The following is a 19,320-nucleotide window of genomic DNA, read 5'->3' as shown; positions in this document are numbered from 1 at the left end:
ATCGAACCGGTGGACCAAGCCACAGGGAGAGGTGAACAAGAGGGGCTTCGTTGAAGACTTGTACGTACGTGGGATAGCCTATGATACAATTAATCCTCATGTTCTTTCAATAATGGTAGTTAAAGGACTAGAATAATGAATCCAATCAATGAAAATGCAGTAAAAAGAAATCCATATTGGGTCCATCCAAGCATAATTTCGCCTCAAGTGTATTACTCAAGCCCGAAGACCATGACCTGCCATAATTTGGATATACTAATATCATACATTCTAGACAAAATTAGCTAAACAGAATAGACACAAGAATTAAAATCATCATCCCCGCGAATATGATAAGCTATTTCGTCTAACTCGGCTCCACCGACGCCACGAATTGCGACTTGACATGCCGATAGCTCCCAGTATTAAACACCAGAACATTTTCGGCTCCACAGGTCTTCAGGTTCAATACCTCCTTTAGAGTCTAAAGTTTGGAGGGCTCACAGTTTATCTAGTTTCCCCGCATTTACTTTTGAAGCTCACGCGGTATGTGGGGATCACTGCGGCTTTTTCTAATGGGGTAATTTTTGACCATCTCAAAGCGGACCTATATGGCGGGGAAGATGGAATCAAGCTAGTAAATGCAAGGTATGTTCTTCTAATCCCAATCAAAAGACGACCATTCCGGTTGCATAGGAGTTCCATTTTTGTAATTAGTAATCCATAGACACACCTGGTAGTTAACTATGGGATGGTAAATCTCTCAACATTATCAAACACCCAAGGCAGTGGTCAAGACTCGTAGCGCTGCTAGTACAAAGTCAGACGTGCATGACTAGGGCCGTTGGATAAATTACAAACATCCGAAAGTCTCCGGCATGTAGAAGCAACCTGGTAGCGCGGTGTTCATGTAATGGGGGTATTTGAAACAGGGACGAGAGCGCGATACAGTATAGCCACTTCAAGGGTTCGCCGTGACTACTAGTAACATCAACATCCACCACCTCTTCCACGCTGGCTAGGGACCGAATCGTCTTATACTAGTAGGTATACCTCCAGGTCTCCAGAAGGTAGTACTAGTACTAGTACTGATTAGTTAGATGGCCGCACGGTGCAGGTGTGGCAAGGGCGGGCAACTGGAACGCGTGCCCCGCTGGTGATCGGCATCACCGCGCTCGTGGGGCAGTCTAGACCATATGCTTTGCAGTGTACTGTACATAGTCAGTATGTCAGCATGTCAGTATGTCGTCCGGAATTTCAACATTCTTGTAGGGCTTGTTAAGTGTTCCAGCAGGCATTTTATATCTCATGATCATTCATGATTGTGCTCCTCCTATCATGTTCCACGTGATCGCGGTGGCACCCATTGACCAAACTCCCCAATGAACCACGTTGCACCGAATGGACTCGGTTGGCCGTGAAAATGGGTGTTACTGATTTGAAATGGTCTTGTCTCGATCATTTGCGCCAAACAGAACCACGAGTCTCGCCAATTTGTGAAGGATGGAGATGGGAAATGGGCATGGGCATGGGCCCATTAGGATTGGAATTCGCGCGAATTCTGACAGGACAGGGATCCACTCGCGGTATGCTCGGGAAAATCACGTAGGAAACCCCTCTCTGATTTCAGACCATGTGTAGTCTGTAGTCCGTAGACCGTTGACTGATCAGGAGCCCCAGAAATAAATTGAGTAGGCCCGGAGTGAGACCTCCGGGGTGGGGAGGACAGGGGATCCCGCGGCTTGGGGTTGCACGAGTGAGAGTGGATGAGGTGGATGAGAGAGGAATAGCTGCGAGAAGCAGCTCAGGGGAACAGACATGAAGTGTTTAGTCTCAGGTATGTGAAGTAGAAGTGGAAGTGAGTGTAAAGTCAGAAGTGTCAGTGTTGTAAAGTAGAGATACTCTAGAGTAGAGTTGAGATACTAAGTAATGTAATCTCCGTCACCCGAAACTTTTCTTTTCTTTTCTCTCAACTCCACCACTCACTCTGCTTCCTCTGGCTTTTCTCTCCCCCCTTTCCCTTTCCCCTCTTCTCTCTCTCCCCCCGGGCCTCTTTCTTCTTCTTTTTATCGACACTTTAACTTGTGTCGAATTGTCTCTCTTCTATAAGAGACAATTCTCCCTCCCCCCCGCCCCCTTCTTTACCCCCCCTCCCCGGGTTCCTCTCCCCCCTGCCGCTCCGTTGGCAACCAAGTCAGCGATGGCGGCCGTTTCAGCACCCACCCCTAAGCTGGATCGCTATGTTGTCATCCACGTTGCAACCACTTGCGACGAACATGGCGTATATGTCACCAAGGACTCGGCCGAAGTGATTGAATTGGGTTGGATCTTGTTGGACAGCAAGACCTGTGAGGAGGTACACACATTTCCCGCCCCAACCGTTCCACGTCGCCCGAATTTCCCTCAACACTCGACCATCTCAATGGCAAAGATGAAAAGAAAATAAGGGGGAAATGACGGAAATGGAAATCCCCAGAGAAACTACTCACGAATCAATGCTTACCATTTCAATTCTTTAGTTGCACCGTGAAAGCGTCCTCGTCAAGCCCGTCAACACTCCCATAACCCCACTCTGCAGTAAGCGCTTCATCTTTCCCCCCAACCTTATACTCCGATCTCTTCTTATCGCCAGCAAGAGAAAGACATCACGTCAGGCACTAATATGCAACTATAGCAAGTTTGACCACTCTCACATGGGAGCACGTTCGCTCCGCAGGTACCTTCCGTGATGCCATTACCCGATTCGATACTTTTGCCAGCGAGCACCTTACCACCAAGCAACTCGAGTTTGCTTTTGTGACGTTGGATTCTTGGGATCTGCGCGTGCAGTTGCCCCGCGAGGCCCGTGACAAGGCCGTTGTCCTGCCCCCATTCCTGCAGCACTCCCGCACTTTTGACCTGCGCACCGAATATCAGCGCTGGCAAACCCACCACCCCGAGTCTCTGCCTTTCGGACCCAGCTCCCTCTCCAACATCTGTGCTGCCCTCGAAGTCGAGCCCGTTCAGTCCTCGGCTCCCATCAAACACAACCTGCCCTTCCACCTGCAAGCACTGGCTCCCGCCTCTCCGCGCCGTGCCATGGAGGAGTCGATCACCCTCGCCCGGGTCCTCCGCGGTCTGATTCGCAAATCCCAACCTGCCCAGGAACACCCAGAGATCCTCACTCGCCCCATGGATGCCCACGCCGATGTGCGCGCTTTTCTGGCCGAGCGAAGCAAGGTTCTCCATCTCAGTGGTTTGCCCCACGACACCACCCAGTCCGAGCTGGAGAGTTGGTTCACTCAGTTCGGTGGCCGGCCCATTGCTTTCTGGACTCTCCGAACCCCCGATCAGCACAAGCCAACCGGCACCGGATTCGCCGTATTCTCCTCCCACGAAGAGGCCGCCGAGAGCCTGTGCATGAACGGCCGCGCTCTGAACGAGAAGGCCATCGAGGTCTCCCCGTCTTCCAGCCGTGTTCTGGACCGCGCTGCGGAAATCCTCACTCCATTCCCTCCTTCCAAGAACCGTCCTCGTCCTGGTGACTGGACCTGCCCATCCTGCGGCTTCTCCAACTTCCAGCGTCGCACTGCCTGCTTCCGTTGCTCATTCCCCGCCATGGCCGCCGCGCCCGACCCAATGGGCTACGGATATGGCTACGGACCCCCCAAACATGATGCCTCCTCACATGGGCCACGGCCACGGAATGGGTGGCCACTCGCGTGGCATGGGCGGTGGTAATGGTGGTGTTGTTCCTTTCCGTGCCGGTGACTGGAAGTGTGGTTCGGAGGGTTGCGGTTATCACAACTTTGCCAAGAACATCAACTGTCTCCGCTGCGGTGCGCCTCGTTCAGGGGCTGCCGTTGTGGCCGACTCGGCGTTCCCTTCCCCCATGGAACCTCCATCGGGGTTCAATATGGGCCCTAACTCCATGGCCAGCACTCCGGCTCCGGGACCTTTCGCCTCGACCGCCGGTGGTTTCGGTGGATTCGGTCAGCAGTTCGGTGGTGGCCCGCCCAACAACTACGCCCTCCCCTCCGGTGGGCTGGGTAACGCCCCGGGTGCCTACCCTCCCATGGGCCAGGTCAACTCCGGCTACGGTTCATCCAGCACCTCTCACTCTGCTGCATCCTTCGCCAACCCGGCCACCCAGGCCGCGTTCACTGGCGCAGACCACGGCGTGCCGTCGACCAGTACTTCCAACGGCGCATTCTACGGTGGTGCCGAGAGCTCTAGTGACCCCTTTGCCTTCCTCTCGACTGGTCTCGGTGGTCTGACCGTTGCTGATGATCCTCACTCGCGCCGCAACGGTGCTGGTGCTAACAAGTCTCCCGCATAAAGCGAATAGACTGTCTATAAATCCAAACAAAAAACAAAGCCCAGCCGGGCGGTCATACTTACGTTGTCCATATTGCAACCCTGCATTGTGGCAGGTCTATGCGTTGGTTGATATTCGTTGATACGCATTTGTATAAGGGTTCTGCGGTTCCGGGTGCATCGGGTTGGAAGGAGCAGGCGGGTAGCGTCTTGATGGTTCTGGATGTTTTCTCTCCTCGCCGGTGATTTGTGGGATGCTTTTTTTTACATATCCTTGATTCCATCATCAGCTCTTCATGGTCTTTTGGTTCTTTTGGTCTGCTGCTTTTTCTTGGTTCTTTTTTTTCCTTCTCATATTTTTGTGATTATTTCTTTCCTCTTTCCTTTTCCTTTTTGTCCCATTTTCATTGTTTAGGGATGGCGGCCGCGGGAATCCCGGGGCGTGGGTTCTTTTTTTCTCTATCAGCCGTTGTCGGTGTGGGTTTTTCGGACGCGAACGCATTGTGAGCCTGGGTTGAACGGAGAGTTGAGTTCAGTTGAACAATCGCACTCTTTGAACCTGCTTTGCATTTTAGATCTTTTGTCATCTCTTTCCTGCGTTGGGTCCATGGCAAGCGTCGGAGAATTCACGGTATTTGATCTCACGGGTGGGATACACAATGGCTCGGACTCCGTTGGGGGTGTTGGGGGATTTCCTTTTGCGCTTGCGCTGGCATTCGATCGAGGTTCTCGAGGTTCTCGGTTGGGAATACCGCCAGGCTCTTGTGAATGCTACTAAAAAAGATTGTTTGTCCATATTTCCTGATGTGTCTTGTATCTTTTTCTCTTCCCTGTATCTGTCTCGGGTAGCTTTGGGAAAAGCCTTGCCTGTATAACATAGAGGTATCGAATCAATTGGTACACGGATGGGATACTTCAACCTGAAGTTAGTGTATTGATAAGGATACTAGTAAATGATGTAGTACGAGTTGTAGTCCTAGCGTCTTCAGTGAATTGAAGATGTTCTATAAAAATCAGCTCCTACTAACTAATAGGTAGTAGTAGCAGAGTAGTAGAGCTATGCAGAGTTCGTATATTAACCTCAGGACTATGGAATGACATCAACAAAGTAAATTTGAATTTAAACTGAACTCAGATAATTCCCTCTTCTTTAAATATCTTTGCTCAACTTCCAATTCTCTGAATTTATTCTCATTAATTGTTTACCAGAGCACCAGTGTCATCCGCGTGGCTGCGCCAAGGCAACCGTCCACTGTCGCGTCCACCGCCCGCAACCCCGTCATTGCTGCCACTGCCACTACCGCTACCTCTACCGCATCTCATCGTCTTTGCTCAGCTTCCCACCTTCTACCCCATCAATCCCTCCGGCCTGATAATATCCCTCCTTTTCAATCCGCATCTCTGTCGCCTCCTTAATATTCCTCCACAATGTCCGGTTACGACCGAGCTCTCTCAGGTAAGCCAGCTAGCTCTCCCGGGAAGCTCCCTTTGCTCCAGCCCTCGATGAGAACCATTAGATGCTAACTCATCCTAGTATTCAGGTATGCGACTGCGACCCAAAGCTCTAGCTATCTGAAATCTAACCTAGCCCAGTCCCGATGGACACGTTTTCCAGGTCGAGTATGCCATGGAGGCTGTCAAGCGCGGTAAGACCAGCCCTCCCATCCCAACAGCATTTTCCAAGCTCCAGCTGCGTCGACATATGGACTCTGGGCTTTGAAGCACAAATTACTAAGACATCCTCACCTTCTAGGTACCTGTGCCGTCGGTGTGAAAGGTGATGACATCGTTGTCCTCGGCTGCGAGAAGCGCTCCGCCCTCAAACTTCAAGATACCCGCATTACCCCCTCTAAAATCGCCATGGTCGATGACCACGTCTGCCTCGCGTTCGCCGGTCTGAATGCCGATGCCCGAATCCTGATCGACAAGGCCCGGTTAGAGGCCCAGTCCCACCGCCTCACAGTCGAGGACCCTGTCACTATCGAATATATCACCAAATACATCGCCAGTGTGCAGCAGAGATATACCCAGAGTGGTGGTGTTCGTCCGTTCGGTATTAGTACGCTGGTCGTTGGCTTCGACAAGAACGATGGAACCCCCCGTCTCTACCAGACCGAGCCGTCTGGAATTTACTCTGCCTGGTGAGTTCATAACCTGGCCAGCCCTTCCAAACTTGCTGCGAACTCGGATGCTAATTTGATATCTTTCACCACACAGGAAAGCCAATGCCATTGGCCGATCTAGCAAGACCGTCCGCGAGTTCCTCGAGCGCAACCACCAGGACGGCATGGACCGCGAGCAGACAATCCAGCTGACCATCAAGTCATTGCTGGAGGTTGTGCAGACCGGCGCAAAGAACATCGAGGTGGCAATCATGGCCCCCGGAAAGCGGGTCGAGATGCTGCCAGATGACCAGATCGAGGCGTATGTTAAGAGCATCGAGACGGAGAAGCAGGAGGAAGCTGCCAAGAAGAAGACTAGCCGGACGGCTACCACCACAGCGGCCATTCTGACCCGGCCCGGTGCTGAGTAGATAACGATTCTCTGAGAGGCGGGGCTTTCGTGGGTAGGATGGCAGATAGAGGATTTGATTTGGTCCCGGCTTAAGATGCTGGGGGTTTGACTGTCGATTTACTGTAGCGCTGGTCCCTTATGAAGACAAAACCACGATATCTTATATCATGCTCCAACTCCTTGCGGTGAAAACCGGAAATGTGTAGATCACTGCTAGTTGTACATAGTAGTTCTAGTAGCACTAGTATCTCGCACTTGAGCTCCGGGGGTCGAGGCTGAATATACCGTCTTGACATGCCTACGAACTTTGAAAGGTAGGACTTTGCTTCTCGTTGAACTTCACGAAACCACGCCAACCAGGCCTCGTATCACTTGACATTCCACTCCATTTTAAGCTCCTAAGCTCCCATAATATACAACAAAAAACAACAGGGTATTGATGCCAGGAATCTTGGTCTAGCCCAAGAAAATCATCGTATCGTCAACATCATGAAATATGTGCAGGACATCCCTCTAGCCCATGCGGTCGGAGACATCGCGGAATTTGAAGAGGGATCGGTCTTTGTCGCCACGGACACGGTCATCCTTGAGCATACTGGGGAATATTGGTCAGCTAGGCGTGTTCGGCTTGGTATATGAGTATATTGGTTCTCGGGGACACACCGGTTATCCATGCGGGCGTCGTCACCCTCCACCTGGAGAGATGCTTGTGGTGTCACGGCCTCGAGGACGAAATGGTTGTCACAGTGGGGGCAGTACTCGTCACTGAAAGGAAAATGAGAGAAAAAAGTTAGCTCTAGCTCTCAGTTCCACGTTCTGAAGTTCGTTTCCACGAACGCGGGGTATATACGGACCTCTCTTCAAACTCGCCAGCGTCCTTGCGGAAGCACTTCTTGCACTTCTTGCACGCGAAGATCTAGGTTTTGTAGCTGTTAGACTCCGAGTCTTTTTCCTGCCGGGTCATGTTTGATTTTGAACGGGAATCTGGAACTGCATACCATTTCGGCGGACTTTGTGAGTGGGTGCTTCTCTTGTTCTCCATGGCACTCGGCGCAATCGAACCACTTGCGGCCTGAGGAATAGTTGGTTAATTGACTCCACGTAGATTTGAGTTCGAGAACGGCATACAGCAGGCGGAACGAATGGACACCTGAGCGTTGAGAATGTGTTTACTGCATGGCGGGGGGATAACATTAGCCTGGGATCTTGTCGGCTTGGCCATAACCATGTGGATTCAGACAGCACTGGTAAATTCAAGTGGTCAGATAATAACATACCACATTTTTCTGGTGAGAGGCTATGCAAGAAATTGAGAAAGTGGGAACGCGTGAACAGGGGAAGTTGGAATTGCGGAAGAGCGCCAGGAACCATTTGATCGCTTCCCGTGATCGTCATCAGCAGTGCAGATGCACCAACACGTGACTTACTCGCCATAGATCCAGGGAATGCAGATGTAGCATTACAGATCATCTACCGATTTTCCAACTCCATACTCTTGTTACCATCCCACGAATTATTTCATCCAAGATCTTCACAGGCTTTTTCCGTTTTCCATTTTGCCAAGTACTCCAGTTATCATCGGGATGCCGACCATCACTATGTCTCCAGTAAGTATTACCGACTATTCATTCCCATAAGATTACGCTACTAATTATTATTAGTTAGTCCTCCATTATGCCAACAGAAAAGGGATCAATGAGTAACTCGTCTACTAAATCTCCTTCCAAATCACCTGCAAAGTCGAATTCAAGTTCCCTCGACAAAACCAGTACTGAATCTTCAAATTATGATGTTCCTGGAGTATAAACCTATCAATGAAAAGTCTTCTAACTCAAACATTATCTTAGAAATATCCTGTTCCTCCGGAGTGGACAGATCATCCTTTCGAAGACGAATGGGATAGTCCTGATAGCAGAGGTCATGTTGTCGCACGCGCTTTCGGTCTTGGCCCCGGACGAGCGATCTTAGAGGATGAAGAAAGTCTGACTCAAACCATTGAATCTGGCGGGAAATATTACATGTGGGATGAGCTGAATTCTCAAATTTACGAGTTTGCCTGCCAGGATCTGAGGTAGATCGTTGATTTTCTACATCGTGGACAGGACCCGGACAGGTGGCTCCTAGTGCCGGTTGAGGACCTTCTTTGTTAGGCTTAATTCGAAATTTATATATAAGGGTTGGAACTAAAGAACTTACCTTTGCGTTTAGATTAAAATTGCTACATTCAAGTTGCTAAACCGTGTCTCATACAAATGCTTTCTGTAAAGGTTTTTAGTACTCTACCTACCAAATAGTTACTAACTACATGTTCTGGATTTAAGGTTATACCTTAAGGTAGTAGTACCTACTAGTAGGCCTTATGGATCTTATTAGTTCAATTTACTGAGATAGTTAGCACTCCAGGGCTGCTCCTCTAGATACTAGTATATGTAGGCACTCAGTTAGATACCCGGCGGTGAGAAAGTATTAGAGTTATTATTAGTAGCATGGCCTCCTACTGTAGCTCATGGTAATACACATACAGCACCGTTTCTAGATAGGATAGGATGTTCAGACAGCCAAAAGGATTTTTCACATAGTAGTATTCCCAGTACGGTCCTAATCCTTCAAGTTTTGCGTGTTGAATTAGTAAATCGGATGTATGGCGGCAGACCAGTCACCAGTTGATCGCTTCCCGTGATCGTCGTCAGTCCTCCACTTTCCTCCCCCGCCACTTCATTTCACTTCCCTTTCGCATGTCCTTTTGACTACAATTTTACTTCTCCGGCCTCTGTGCCTCCCTCGCTCTGTTCATTTCTTCCGTCTCCAGGGATTTTCCCGTTCTTCCCTGGCCTCCTCAGTCCTCCCAAGCGCATTACGTCGTTCCTACATTATTGCCCACGAGACCTCTCCAGGCACCGGTGGGCTTATGACCGATCTGCCCAGCTGGCCTCGGCGATACAAATTATACAATTATGGCCATGGAGGGAGATGGCAGGGAATCGGACCACAATGATCCTCCCTCTGTATGTATATCCCTAGCTTATCCCCGTGTGGCTTGCGGAGACACTAACCTATCTGGCATCAACAGAGACCCGTATCCTCTTTGCTCTCCCATTTCGAAAACCTCTCACACCGCAAGACTCTGTCTTCGGCTGGCACAAAACCGCATGAATCCTCAAGTCATTTCTTGAGAACCCCCGAGCTTGGCGATGAGCCGCGCTCTTCGACCCGTGCCTCCCTGGATCTACCTCGGCCACACTCCCCATGGAATGCGACACTGGACGAAAGGCAGAGTCGGCGTGCTGATCCATCTACGAGCCCCTATGGAAATCAGTTAGGCGCTCGCGGATCCCCCGGCAGTCGTTATGGCCGACCCATCTCGATGAGCTTGAACCGCTCGTCACCACAGCTGCCGCCCACTTTAACTGTCGATTCACCCCAATCGCCGCCGCGGGAGCTCAGGCGGGAGCAATCACTGCCCCGTCACGATGATAATCGCATGGCTAGGAGCTCGATTCATCTTCCCAGGGCATCCGTTTCTGCCGGAGTTTCCCCCGCACCACCCCCTCCGAGGCCGATTACGCCGCAGCTTGGGTCGTCCTTTCCCCTCGGAGATACAGCCCAACGACTATCGCCCGGCTCTCTTGCGGTGAATGGGAATGGAAGCCCAGCTGATCGGAAGCTCAAGAGTGCTTCGTTGCCTCCTCCCGCTAACAGGGCGTCGAAGCCGAAGATCCCAGCCAAACCAGCTCAGTTCTCCCACCCAGATACCAATACACTAGCTCCAAGATCCGAATTGGCATCATCTGATGACCATGTTTCACCTTTCAACACTCCGCCCAGCAGTCCAGAAAAGCCCCCAGCCAAGCCGACTTCTGCTAGCAAGCTTCCCCCGAGGCTTCCCCCAGGGCGTCCTACAACCGAACCCCCAACTAGGCGATCATTTGATGACCGGTCACCTGCGCCAAGTTTCCAGGCAAAACATGATGCGAGAGAGCTGGGTTTCTCTCGGACTCGTCCTGTCCCCGAACCTTGTCGGTCTACTAAACCATTGATGGTGCAAATTCCACCCACGTCTTCTGTATACCCAGAAGCTTCCACCGCCCCGCCCCTTTCAACACAGAAGCTTCGAGCAAGCGACAGTCCCCATGAACGTCCAGGCCTTCCTCCTCGACCAATTGCTTCGGTCCCTCGACAGAGTGCGCTCTCACCTGCTCGGGAACCCCCCTCGGCCGATAATCAGTTCTAGCCCGATGACACCTATTGCCCGATCTGCTCCGTCTCATGTCCATTTGAACCATGCCCAGAACCCCCGGCCCCTCCAACCACAACAGACCCTGCCTCGGGAATCCCATCTTTCGTCTAGTTATCAGGAGCGTCGTCCCGTACCCACAGACACTGAGGATGAATTGAATACGGAGGAACCGCCAATTTCACGTACCGATTACCCTGATGCTTCGATGGCTAACCGCAGGCCACCATTCCTTAAGACCGGGCCCAAAGAAATTCACACTCGATACGACACTCGATTAATGGATGTGTGCGGCAAATATGTATGTACAGCCGGCTATTTGACGCGCATATGGGACCTCACGACCGGCGAGCAGGTTATGAGCCTCTCACACGGAGAAACTGTGAAGACCCATTCTCTAGCGTTCAAGCCTGGAGCAACACTTGAGGAAGAAGGCAAACGCATTTGGCTTGGAACATCCGCCGGTGATATTCATGAAGTAGATATCGCGTCGGAATCCATTGTGGCCACCCGTGCTTATCCCTCTCGTCGGGAGGTCATTAAGATTCTGCGTCATAAGAAAGAGATGTGGACACTCGACGACGAAGGTCGTCTCTTGATTTGGCCTGCTGATGAGACTGGCACGCCCAATCTGCAATACAGTTATCATGATCCCCACGAGCGGGTTGCTCGTGGCCATACATTCTCCATGGTTGTGGACGATACACTTTGGCTTGCAACTGGCAAGGATGTCCATATTTACCGCCCGAATGCACGCGATGACGCCTCTTTTAAGCTCTTCAAGCGGCCATTGGGTCTTCAGCACTCCGGCGATGTTACCTCTGGCACATATACTACGAAGGATGGTGGCCGCGTGTATCTGGGACACGCAGATGGCAAGGTCACTGTTTATTCTTCATCCGACTACTCATGTCTAGCTGTGGTCAATGTCAGTGTCTACAAGATTAACTGTCTTGCCATGGTTGGAGACTATCTGTGGGCTGGTTATAAAACGGGCATGATTTACGTGTACGATGTGAAGACCAATCCATGGACGGTGAAGAAGGACTGGCGTGCTCATGACAGCCCTGTATCCGCGTTCGTCCTGGATACTAGTAGTGTCTGGACTTTGAACCGCCTACAGGTAACATCCCTTGGCACAGACAACTGCATCCGTCTCTGGGATGGTATGCTGGAGGACGACTGGCTGGGTAAGTCATGTTGTGGTAGACGCTCGATGGGATAAACCCTTTTACTAACGCGCGTTAGATGCTCGCATGCAAACCAAGGATGTCGAATTCTGCAATTTCCGAGAAATTCGAACTGCCATCATTACGTGGAACGCCGGCGCTTCCACACCAGGCAGTGTGCGCACTTCAGACTTCATTCGAGATGCTGTCCATCCGGAAGATCCCCCAGACATCGTTGTTTTTGGGTTCCAAGAGCTGGTTGATCTGGAAAATAAGAAGATCACTGCTAGTAGGTGCTCTAAAAATTAAGTTGGTGGCCATTTTACTGACTATTTCACAGAGAGCTTGCTCCTTGGAAGCAAGAAGAAGGAGAATGGGGAGAAAGAGCACATGAGCCGGCAGTACCGGGTCTGGATCGATCACCTCACCCGCACTCTGCACGAGTGTATGCCCCTTGAGGAATCCTACGTTCTTCTGCACAGTTCCAACATGGTTGGACTATTCACCTGCGTATTTGTCAAGCATAAAGAACGCCATAATATCAAAAACATCAATGCTTCGGAGATCAAGCGGGGAATGGGCGGGTTGCATGGAAACAAGGTTTGTGGTGGCTTTGCTTTCGAAGGCGCGGATACAGCAAAAGCTAATCGTACTTTTAGGGCGCTCTTGTCTTCCGCTTCGTCCTTGACGATAGCTCGATGTGCTTTGTCAATTGCCATTTAGCAGCTGGACAAACACAAACCGCTCACCGTAACAACGATATTGCTGCGATCCTCGAGGCGGAAACTTTACAGTCGGAAAACAGCCTGAGCACGCGTACTAATCAATTCGCAAGCGGCGGCGATGGCTCAATGATCATGGATCATGAGGTCTGCTTCTTGAACGGTGATCTGAACTACCGTATTGATGCGATCCCTCGTAACGTGATCATTGACGCCGTCCGCCAAAACAACCTTACTAAACTACTCGAACGCGACCAGCTTCTGGCGTCTCGAAGAAAGAACCCAGGCTTCCGACTCCGCAGTTTCATCGAAGCTCCGATCACCTTTGCGCCGACCTATAAATACGATGTCGGTACCGATCAATACGATTCTAGTGAGAAGAAGCGCTCCCCTGCCTGGTGCGACCGCGTCTTGTATCGCGGCGTCGGCCGCGTTAAGCAACTCGAATACCGACGCCACGAGGTCCGTGCCTCCGATCACCGACCTGTCAGTGCTACCTTCAAGGTTCGCGTCAAAACGGTTTTGCCGCAGGAACGAGCTGCTACGTGGGAGGCCTGCCAGCAGGAGTTCCAGGATGAGAAGCGGCGGTTGGCTTCCGAGGCTAGGTAAGTTGCCTACTTCATGCACATTGCTAAGTTAGATTGTGCAAGATCCAATTTACTAACACCTGGATTTAGCATCGAATATCTCATCACCGTCCTCGGCACCGATCCCCGCCAAGCCCGTGCGCTAATCCTAAAGGGTCAATGAGCATATTGCATAGTTGAGCGTTGGAACCCCATTCTTTCTTGCAGCAGCGAGGTGTATATTATACGAGTAATGATTTCACGATAGACATGTATCATGAGCGAAAATATTCCATCCCAGGGACTGCTACTGTAGTATTGAGTGTAATGTAGTGCAGTGCCGATCTCCATCGCTTGCGTTATTAACCTCCGGGGATTTCGGTTGAGTATACTCCGGCTCCCCAGGGTTGGCTAGCGGACGTAGTAGAACACAGATAGTTCTCAGGTATGTGCGTTCATCTTTTACCCGGAACAGGGTTATTCACGAAGACTGCTATGGTCCTTTCTTGGCTTGTTTACCTGGACCAAACGCGCGTACGGCCATCGATGCCACCCTGTGAGCGCCACTTGCATTGATCGACATGGGAGTTTTCCATTTCCCCTCATATAACTAGGGTATATTCAGTGCTTATTTATCCGGCTCGGGTTTCATTCCCCGCACCTGATAGTAGCTTAGACCTCTATAAATATCTAATCAAGGGGGCATTGCGAGGAGGATTTTGTGCCGTGGAATTTCGGAACAATTTAGCATGCTGGCCTTGACTCTCTCTTCTCTGGCCTTATTGCCATTGGCGAATGCACTCGTGAGAGAGGATGGCGTGGTAATTATTCCGCTTATGTTGGGTTACTGAAAACCATTCAATTGACTTGCTCTACTAGGGACGATTGCCTGCCCTCGGGTGGAATTCGTGGAATGCTTTTGGCTGCGACGTTGATTCGGAGAAGATCATGACAGCGGCCAATGAGATCATCAGCTTGGGACTGAAGGATCTCGGATACGAATACGTTAATAGTGAGAGATCCTTTCATCTGAAGCTCCTGTCTTATTGACTAATTCTTGCTGACACCCTATGCTAGTCGACGATTGCTGGTCCATTAAGAACACCCGCAATGCCAGCACCCATCGCATTATTGTAGACCCCTCAAAGTTCCCCGACGGTATCTCTGGGGTAGCTAGTCAAATCCATGATCTCGGCCTCAAAGTAGGTATCTACAGCAGTGAGCCTCCCATTTTATCTCATGAACCTTAGCACCTGTGATACATACTAAGTATCTTCAGGTGCTGGTGAAACCACTTGTGCCGGATACCCAGCCAGCTTGGGCTATGAGAAGGTAGATGCAGAAGCCTTTGCAGAATGGGGCATTGACTGTAAGCCTCCATCCTACACACACTTTGAATTATCCTGATCCCGGCAACTCTAACCACACAGACCTGAAATACGACAACTGCGGCGTCCCCTCCAACTGGACCGACAAGTATACCGACTGTGTCCCTGATGGAAGTGGGAATTTCCCCAATGGGACTTGTCCTGATCTTGATAATCCAGCACCAAAGGGTTACGACTGGACCACCTCCAAAACTTTCACGCGTTATACTACTATGCGCGATGCTCTCCTTGCCACGAACAGAACCATCTTCTACTCTCTATGTGACTGGGGCCAGGCAGATGTTAACACCTGGGGTAATGAAACCGGAAACTCCTGGCGCATGTCGGGCGATATAACTGGTGGGTCTTTCACCTTCATCTTATCCTGCTAAACTCTTGCCTCGTGCTAATACAGATAAAAGCCGACTGGGCACGTATTTCGGAGATCGCCAATGAAAACAGCTTCAAGATGAACTATGTTGGCTTTTGGGGTCATCCCGATCCAGATATGCTGGAGATTGGCAATGGAAATCTCACAGCGGCGGAAAACCGGGCACACTTTGCCCTTTGGGCAGTTATGAAATCTCCTTTGATCATCGGTACCGCCGTAAGTGTCGCTCCTCAGGTTCCATTCTTTGACCTTTCTTTGAAGTTCCAATGTTGCCAGTCCCCCAACTTGAATTTACTAACGCTGTTTTCAGTTGAACAACATCAGCGACGCCAATCTGGCTGTCCTCAAGAATAAATATCTGCTGGATTTCCATCAGGATCCTGTCATCGGGCGTTCCGCCCATCCATACAAGTGGGGATATAATCCCGACTGGACCTTTGATGCTGAACATCCCGCGGAATACTGGTCGGGTCCCTCGTCTACCCTAGAAGGCACGTTGGTGCTGATGTTGAACTCCGAAAACGCCACCGCCTCCCGTACAGCTGTATGGAATGAGATTCCGGAGTTAGATGGGGGTTCATATCAAGTCATTGACGCTTGGAGCGGGAAGGACTTGGGATGTGTAAAGAATCACTATACGGCGTCTTTGTCAAGCCACGATGTGTCGGTTCTGATTGTCAAGGGAAAGTGCTAGCCGCTTCTTCCAGTCTTTCAGAGACCAATCAGAAAATTCATTGAGTTGAACTTGAGTAGTTGGGTTTGAAGTAAATGAAATTTCTTGTGACGTCTTTCTTTGATTGGGCTGTTTTCCTTGCCGAGGTGGGAAGTTGGCTTGCAATTCCACCAATTCAGTAAACTTGGCATCTAAGCCAAATTCCTTCTGGAGGAATTTGAGCTCGGACTAGAACCAGATGTGGCTTGGATCCATTGTACCTGATCCATTGTACGAGTGGCGATATCTGTAAGCCTCTCCCGTATCGTACAAGACCCATGACAACGCTCTTTGTTTCCTTTGACTCTTATTCAACATGTCGAGTCTTGCCATCACTAATATAATAATGAAACGTCGAGTAGATCTGTTAAAAGATAAATATTTTGTTTGCAGGGCTTTTGGTAGTTTCAAGTTCTGTATTTACAAGTTCTATCGTGAGAAAGCGAGTTGGGTGCGAGTGCATTCGACAGCCCTGGAGTGAAAATAACCCCTCTCTATTCATGATTTGTTTGATGTGTACTAAGCTCGGGGTGTTTCATATACGCCTGTGAGAAGAAATGCCTGTGGTATGTGGCTGTGACCCAGATCGTACCCTGGAACATGTGTATCTTGGCCCAGGAGAGGGGTTGGAGCACCAAACTGCGGTTCTATTAGCAAAAGAGAGGTATGTAACCGACGCTTGCCCCTGAATTAGTGGGGCTGATAACTAACTATTGCACAGCTTTCTCCGCGAACGAAGACCGGATTTTCAAATCAGATGCAAGCATGATCCCGGATACCATACTTCCGTGCGAAAGTCCGATGTCGTTCGTGAGTCGCTGGTTTTGAGACAAGCTATATCGCGCCAGGTAATTTTCTATCATTTTCTTTAGTGACACCGGGCCCCCAATGCCATTGACAGGCAATTATACATTTCGTGCTAAAATACTAGTACCTACTAATCATATTTTTATGACAAAAAGGGTCGAAAAAAAATGAATAATATTACAGTCGATGAGCCAGTACTCCCGGTACATTTAACATACCTTAACCAGTTCCTTTATACCGGGGAGTACGCTGTGGAAGCAATGGATGTGGAAGACTTTCCAATTGACAAGAAGAAGTATCCCAATGGGTGCTGGAGTTGCATGAACCACCTCCGCTTACTCAGTCTTCACCTAAGTATATTTCATGCTGCGCGGTACCTGGGAATGGAGATGCTGCAGCTCTTGGCGTTGCAGAAATTTGGTGCAGCAGCTAATCATGCGACTTCAACCGTTCTTCGGTACATTCTGCAAAATGTGTATACTATTGAGCCTCAGACTCCAATGCATTTACATATGGGAATGTATTCTTTAGTTGGGTGGACTGACTATCGACCAATGATCATTCTTCCTGTTATCATGGAATACATCAGAAAACATAAACCAGCTATCCAGTCACATTATGATTCTGTGATGGGAGATTGGAACACAGGATTTTGGACGGAGAGGGTAAGAGCAACATGGCCGGAAGCGGATGAGTTTGCAGCGATGCGGAGTCGGATACCTGAATTTGATCTGCATATGGAGTGGGCGGAGGTTGTGCTTGCATTGGAAGACTATTTCCCTCGGCCATGGATGCCAAAGACCGAGGCAACAGGGGATTTGCTGGATAATCTAGAACAGTTCGTCTCTCAGAACTGGCTAATACCAACAGCAATGCCGGTTTCAAATTCGCTCTAACTAAAATAATTCCTCGACGACCATGTTTGCGAGGCAGTCTGCCTGCCGATCACCCCAGTATACTAGTATTAGATCTTTAGCAATGGATTCTCCTCATCTCAAATGAAGAATACTGTAGTATATTCTACCTGTGCATTTTCTTCTTTAACCGCATGTAGTAAAGTAATTACGGAAAGATCAATAGTTTGGAGGCTGTGCCCTTGCCCAGACCATTTAAACCAGGAACTCAAATTTGGCTGGCCAAGTTTGTTTATCGGATGAACCGGAGCTCGTTCTAGTTCGCTCTCGCTCTCGCTCTCATTCTTGATTTCTCATTTTGAAGATCGCTCTCGGTCTCGGTCTCGTTCCTCCCGCTCCCGCTCTCGCTACCCTTCTCATTCGTCCTTCGCTTTGTCCTTCAACCCCATCCCAACCCAATCCGGACAAAGAATAATACCCCAACTTGGTAGCTTTGGCCAAAGCTCCTTCACCTCGGCGAATTAACACAGAGCCAGGGTCCAAGCTCTCCCATCTTCTCCGCATTTCTGGGCCCTTGCATTGCATTCTGCGCCTAACCACATGGATGAACAAGCTAGCACGCCCAATATGACGCAGAACAGTACTCGGTAATCGGAGATTATTCAATGAATTTGCCTGATATGGTATATCACTCAGCGATCCTCGTTCTGGGTTCTCCAACCATACTTACACCCATCTAGAGTAAAGGAATGGAATTGAATTATCCCCTTTCCGTGCTTGGCCGGCTGGACAACATTACAAATACCAAGTCCTCTCTTTCCTATAAAGAGGTCCTCTCGCGTCTGATGAACGTGGATTTGTTTCTTGGATTAGTCGCGCTATAATTCTTCATCTGATTCAAGCTCAATCAACAATCTTTCTACGATGAAGTTTACCAACATTGCTTTGGCTGGTGCCGCTGTTGGCCTTGCCCAAGCCGGCCCAGTCACCAAGCGTGCCATCACCGATGGTAAGGCACTTGCATCTCCTCCTTTGCGGTGCAGAAATTGACAATTGACTAATATTCTAATCCAGCCGACATCCTCAACTACGCGTTGACTCTCGAGCACCTCGAGGCTGCTTTCTACGAGGAGGGTCTTAAGAACTACACCCAGGCTGACTTTGTCAACGCTGGGCTCAAGGACCCCTTCTATGCCAACTTGCAGGAGGTTGGCAAGGACGAGCAGTCCCACGAGGCATTCCTCACCTCGGCCCTGAAGGGTATGTTCTATAAATCTGGGTGATAACCTAACTTTCTGCATTTACTTACCAATATCTAGCCGCCGGTGCGTCCCCCGTTGCCCGATGCAATTACTCCTTCCCTGCTACAGATGCGAAGTCGTTTGCTGGCCTTGCTAGTGTGTTGGAGGGTAAGTTTATATTCACTCTCTTCTCTAGTGTTATCTAACTGAATATCCTTCTAGGTGTCGGTGTCAGCGCCTACCTCGGTGCCGCTGCCAGCATCATGGACAAGACATACCTCACTGCGGCCGGCAGCATCCTCACCGTCGAAGCCCGACACAGTGCGTACCTGCGTGCTGCCCTTGGCGAGGCACCCTCCGCTCAACCCTTCGACAACCCCCCTTGACTTCAATGAGGTCTACACCCTTGCGGCCCCCTTCATTACCTCTTGCCCATCCAGCAATGGCAAGCTTCCCGTCAAGGCGTTC

At 50.1% G+C, this 19,320-nt stretch overlaps 8 protein-coding genes across 8 annotated transcripts; 7 read left to right on the top strand and 1 right to left on the bottom strand.

Annotated features, from left to right (window-relative positions):
- Positions 1–2,179: 2,179 nt before the first annotated feature.
- N7533_003848 (putative RNA binding protein (Arp)) lies at positions 2,180–4,297 on the top strand (the record flags this gene model as incomplete). Its single annotated transcript, XM_057100498.1, has 4 exons — positions 2,180–2,335; positions 2,499–2,556; positions 2,654–3,422; positions 3,484–4,297. The coding sequence occupies 4 exons, from the start codon at positions 2,180–2,182 to the stop codon at positions 4,295–4,297; spliced, it is 1,797 nt and encodes a 598-aa protein (XP_056960128.1).
- Positions 4,298–5,703: 1,406 nt separating this feature from the next.
- Positions 5,704–6,808, top strand: pre6 (proteasome core particle subunit alpha 4; the record flags this gene model as incomplete). The annotated part of the gene is made up of 5 exons (XM_057100497.1): positions 5,704–5,731; positions 5,810–5,816; positions 5,869–5,921; positions 6,029–6,416; positions 6,493–6,808. 5 exons carry the CDS (start codon positions 5,704–5,706, stop codon positions 6,806–6,808), a joined length of 792 nt encoding a protein of 263 aa, XP_056960127.1.
- Positions 6,809–7,302: 494 nt separating this feature from the next.
- N7533_003846 (CHY zinc finger protein) lies at positions 7,303–8,017 on the bottom strand (the record flags this gene model as incomplete). The annotated part of the gene is made up of 5 exons (XM_057100496.1): positions 7,303–7,384; positions 7,453–7,554; positions 7,644–7,705; positions 7,788–7,861; positions 7,918–8,017. The coding sequence occupies 5 exons, from the start codon at positions 8,015–8,017 to the stop codon at positions 7,303–7,305; spliced, it is 420 nt and encodes a 139-aa protein (XP_056960126.1).
- A 370-nt stretch (positions 8,018–8,387) lies between these two features.
- Positions 8,388–8,864, top strand: N7533_003845 (uncharacterized protein; the record flags this gene model as incomplete). Its single annotated transcript, XM_057100495.1, has 2 exons — positions 8,388–8,396; positions 8,637–8,864. 2 exons carry the CDS (start codon positions 8,388–8,390, stop codon positions 8,862–8,864), a joined length of 237 nt encoding a protein of 78 aa, XP_056960125.1.
- An 879-nt stretch (positions 8,865–9,743) lies between these two features.
- N7533_003844 (putative inositol polyphosphate phosphatase) lies at positions 9,744–13,664 on the top strand (the record flags this gene model as incomplete). Its single annotated transcript, XM_057100494.1, has 7 exons — positions 9,744–9,794; positions 9,860–10,805; positions 10,915–12,213; positions 12,272–12,481; positions 12,533–12,792; positions 12,852–13,519; positions 13,592–13,664. 7 exons carry the CDS (start codon positions 9,744–9,746, stop codon positions 13,662–13,664), a joined length of 3,507 nt encoding a protein of 1,168 aa, XP_056960124.1.
- A 565-nt stretch (positions 13,665–14,229) lies between these two features.
- On the top strand, positions 14,230–15,932 carry N7533_003843 (glycoside hydrolase family 27 protein; the record flags this gene model as incomplete). Its single annotated transcript, XM_057100493.1, has 7 exons — positions 14,230–14,301; positions 14,360–14,492; positions 14,558–14,698; positions 14,760–14,849; positions 14,911–15,207; positions 15,270–15,454; positions 15,549–15,932. The coding sequence occupies 7 exons, from the start codon at positions 14,230–14,232 to the stop codon at positions 15,930–15,932; spliced, it is 1,302 nt and encodes a 433-aa protein (XP_056960123.1).
- A 992-nt stretch (positions 15,933–16,924) lies between these two features.
- N7533_003842 (uncharacterized protein) lies at positions 16,925–17,653 on the top strand (the record flags this gene model as incomplete). Its single annotated transcript, XM_057100492.1, has 1 exon — positions 16,925–17,653. One exon carries the CDS (start codon positions 16,925–16,927, stop codon positions 17,651–17,653), a length of 729 nt encoding a protein of 242 aa, XP_056960122.1.
- An 882-nt stretch (positions 17,654–18,535) lies between these two features.
- N7533_003841 (ferritin-like domain-containing protein) lies at positions 18,536–19,238 on the top strand (the record flags this gene model as incomplete). The annotated part of the gene is made up of 4 exons (XM_057100491.1): positions 18,536–18,620; positions 18,686–18,871; positions 18,931–19,020; positions 19,075–19,238. The coding sequence occupies 4 exons, from the start codon at positions 18,536–18,538 to the stop codon at positions 19,236–19,238; spliced, it is 525 nt and encodes a 174-aa protein (XP_056960121.1).
- Between the last annotated feature and the right edge of the window lie 82 nt (positions 19,239–19,320).

This window comes from Penicillium manginii (genome assembly GCF_028828005.1).
Source record: "Penicillium manginii strain IBT 31320 chromosome Unknown utg000004l:1.0-7231830.0:1.0-7236170.0, whole genome shotgun sequence".
Lineage (NCBI taxonomy): Eukaryota > Fungi > Ascomycota > Eurotiomycetes > Eurotiales > Aspergillaceae > Penicillium > Penicillium manginii.
Note: the sequence above shows the minus strand (reverse complement) of the source record. Positions and strands in the feature narration are given on the sequence as shown.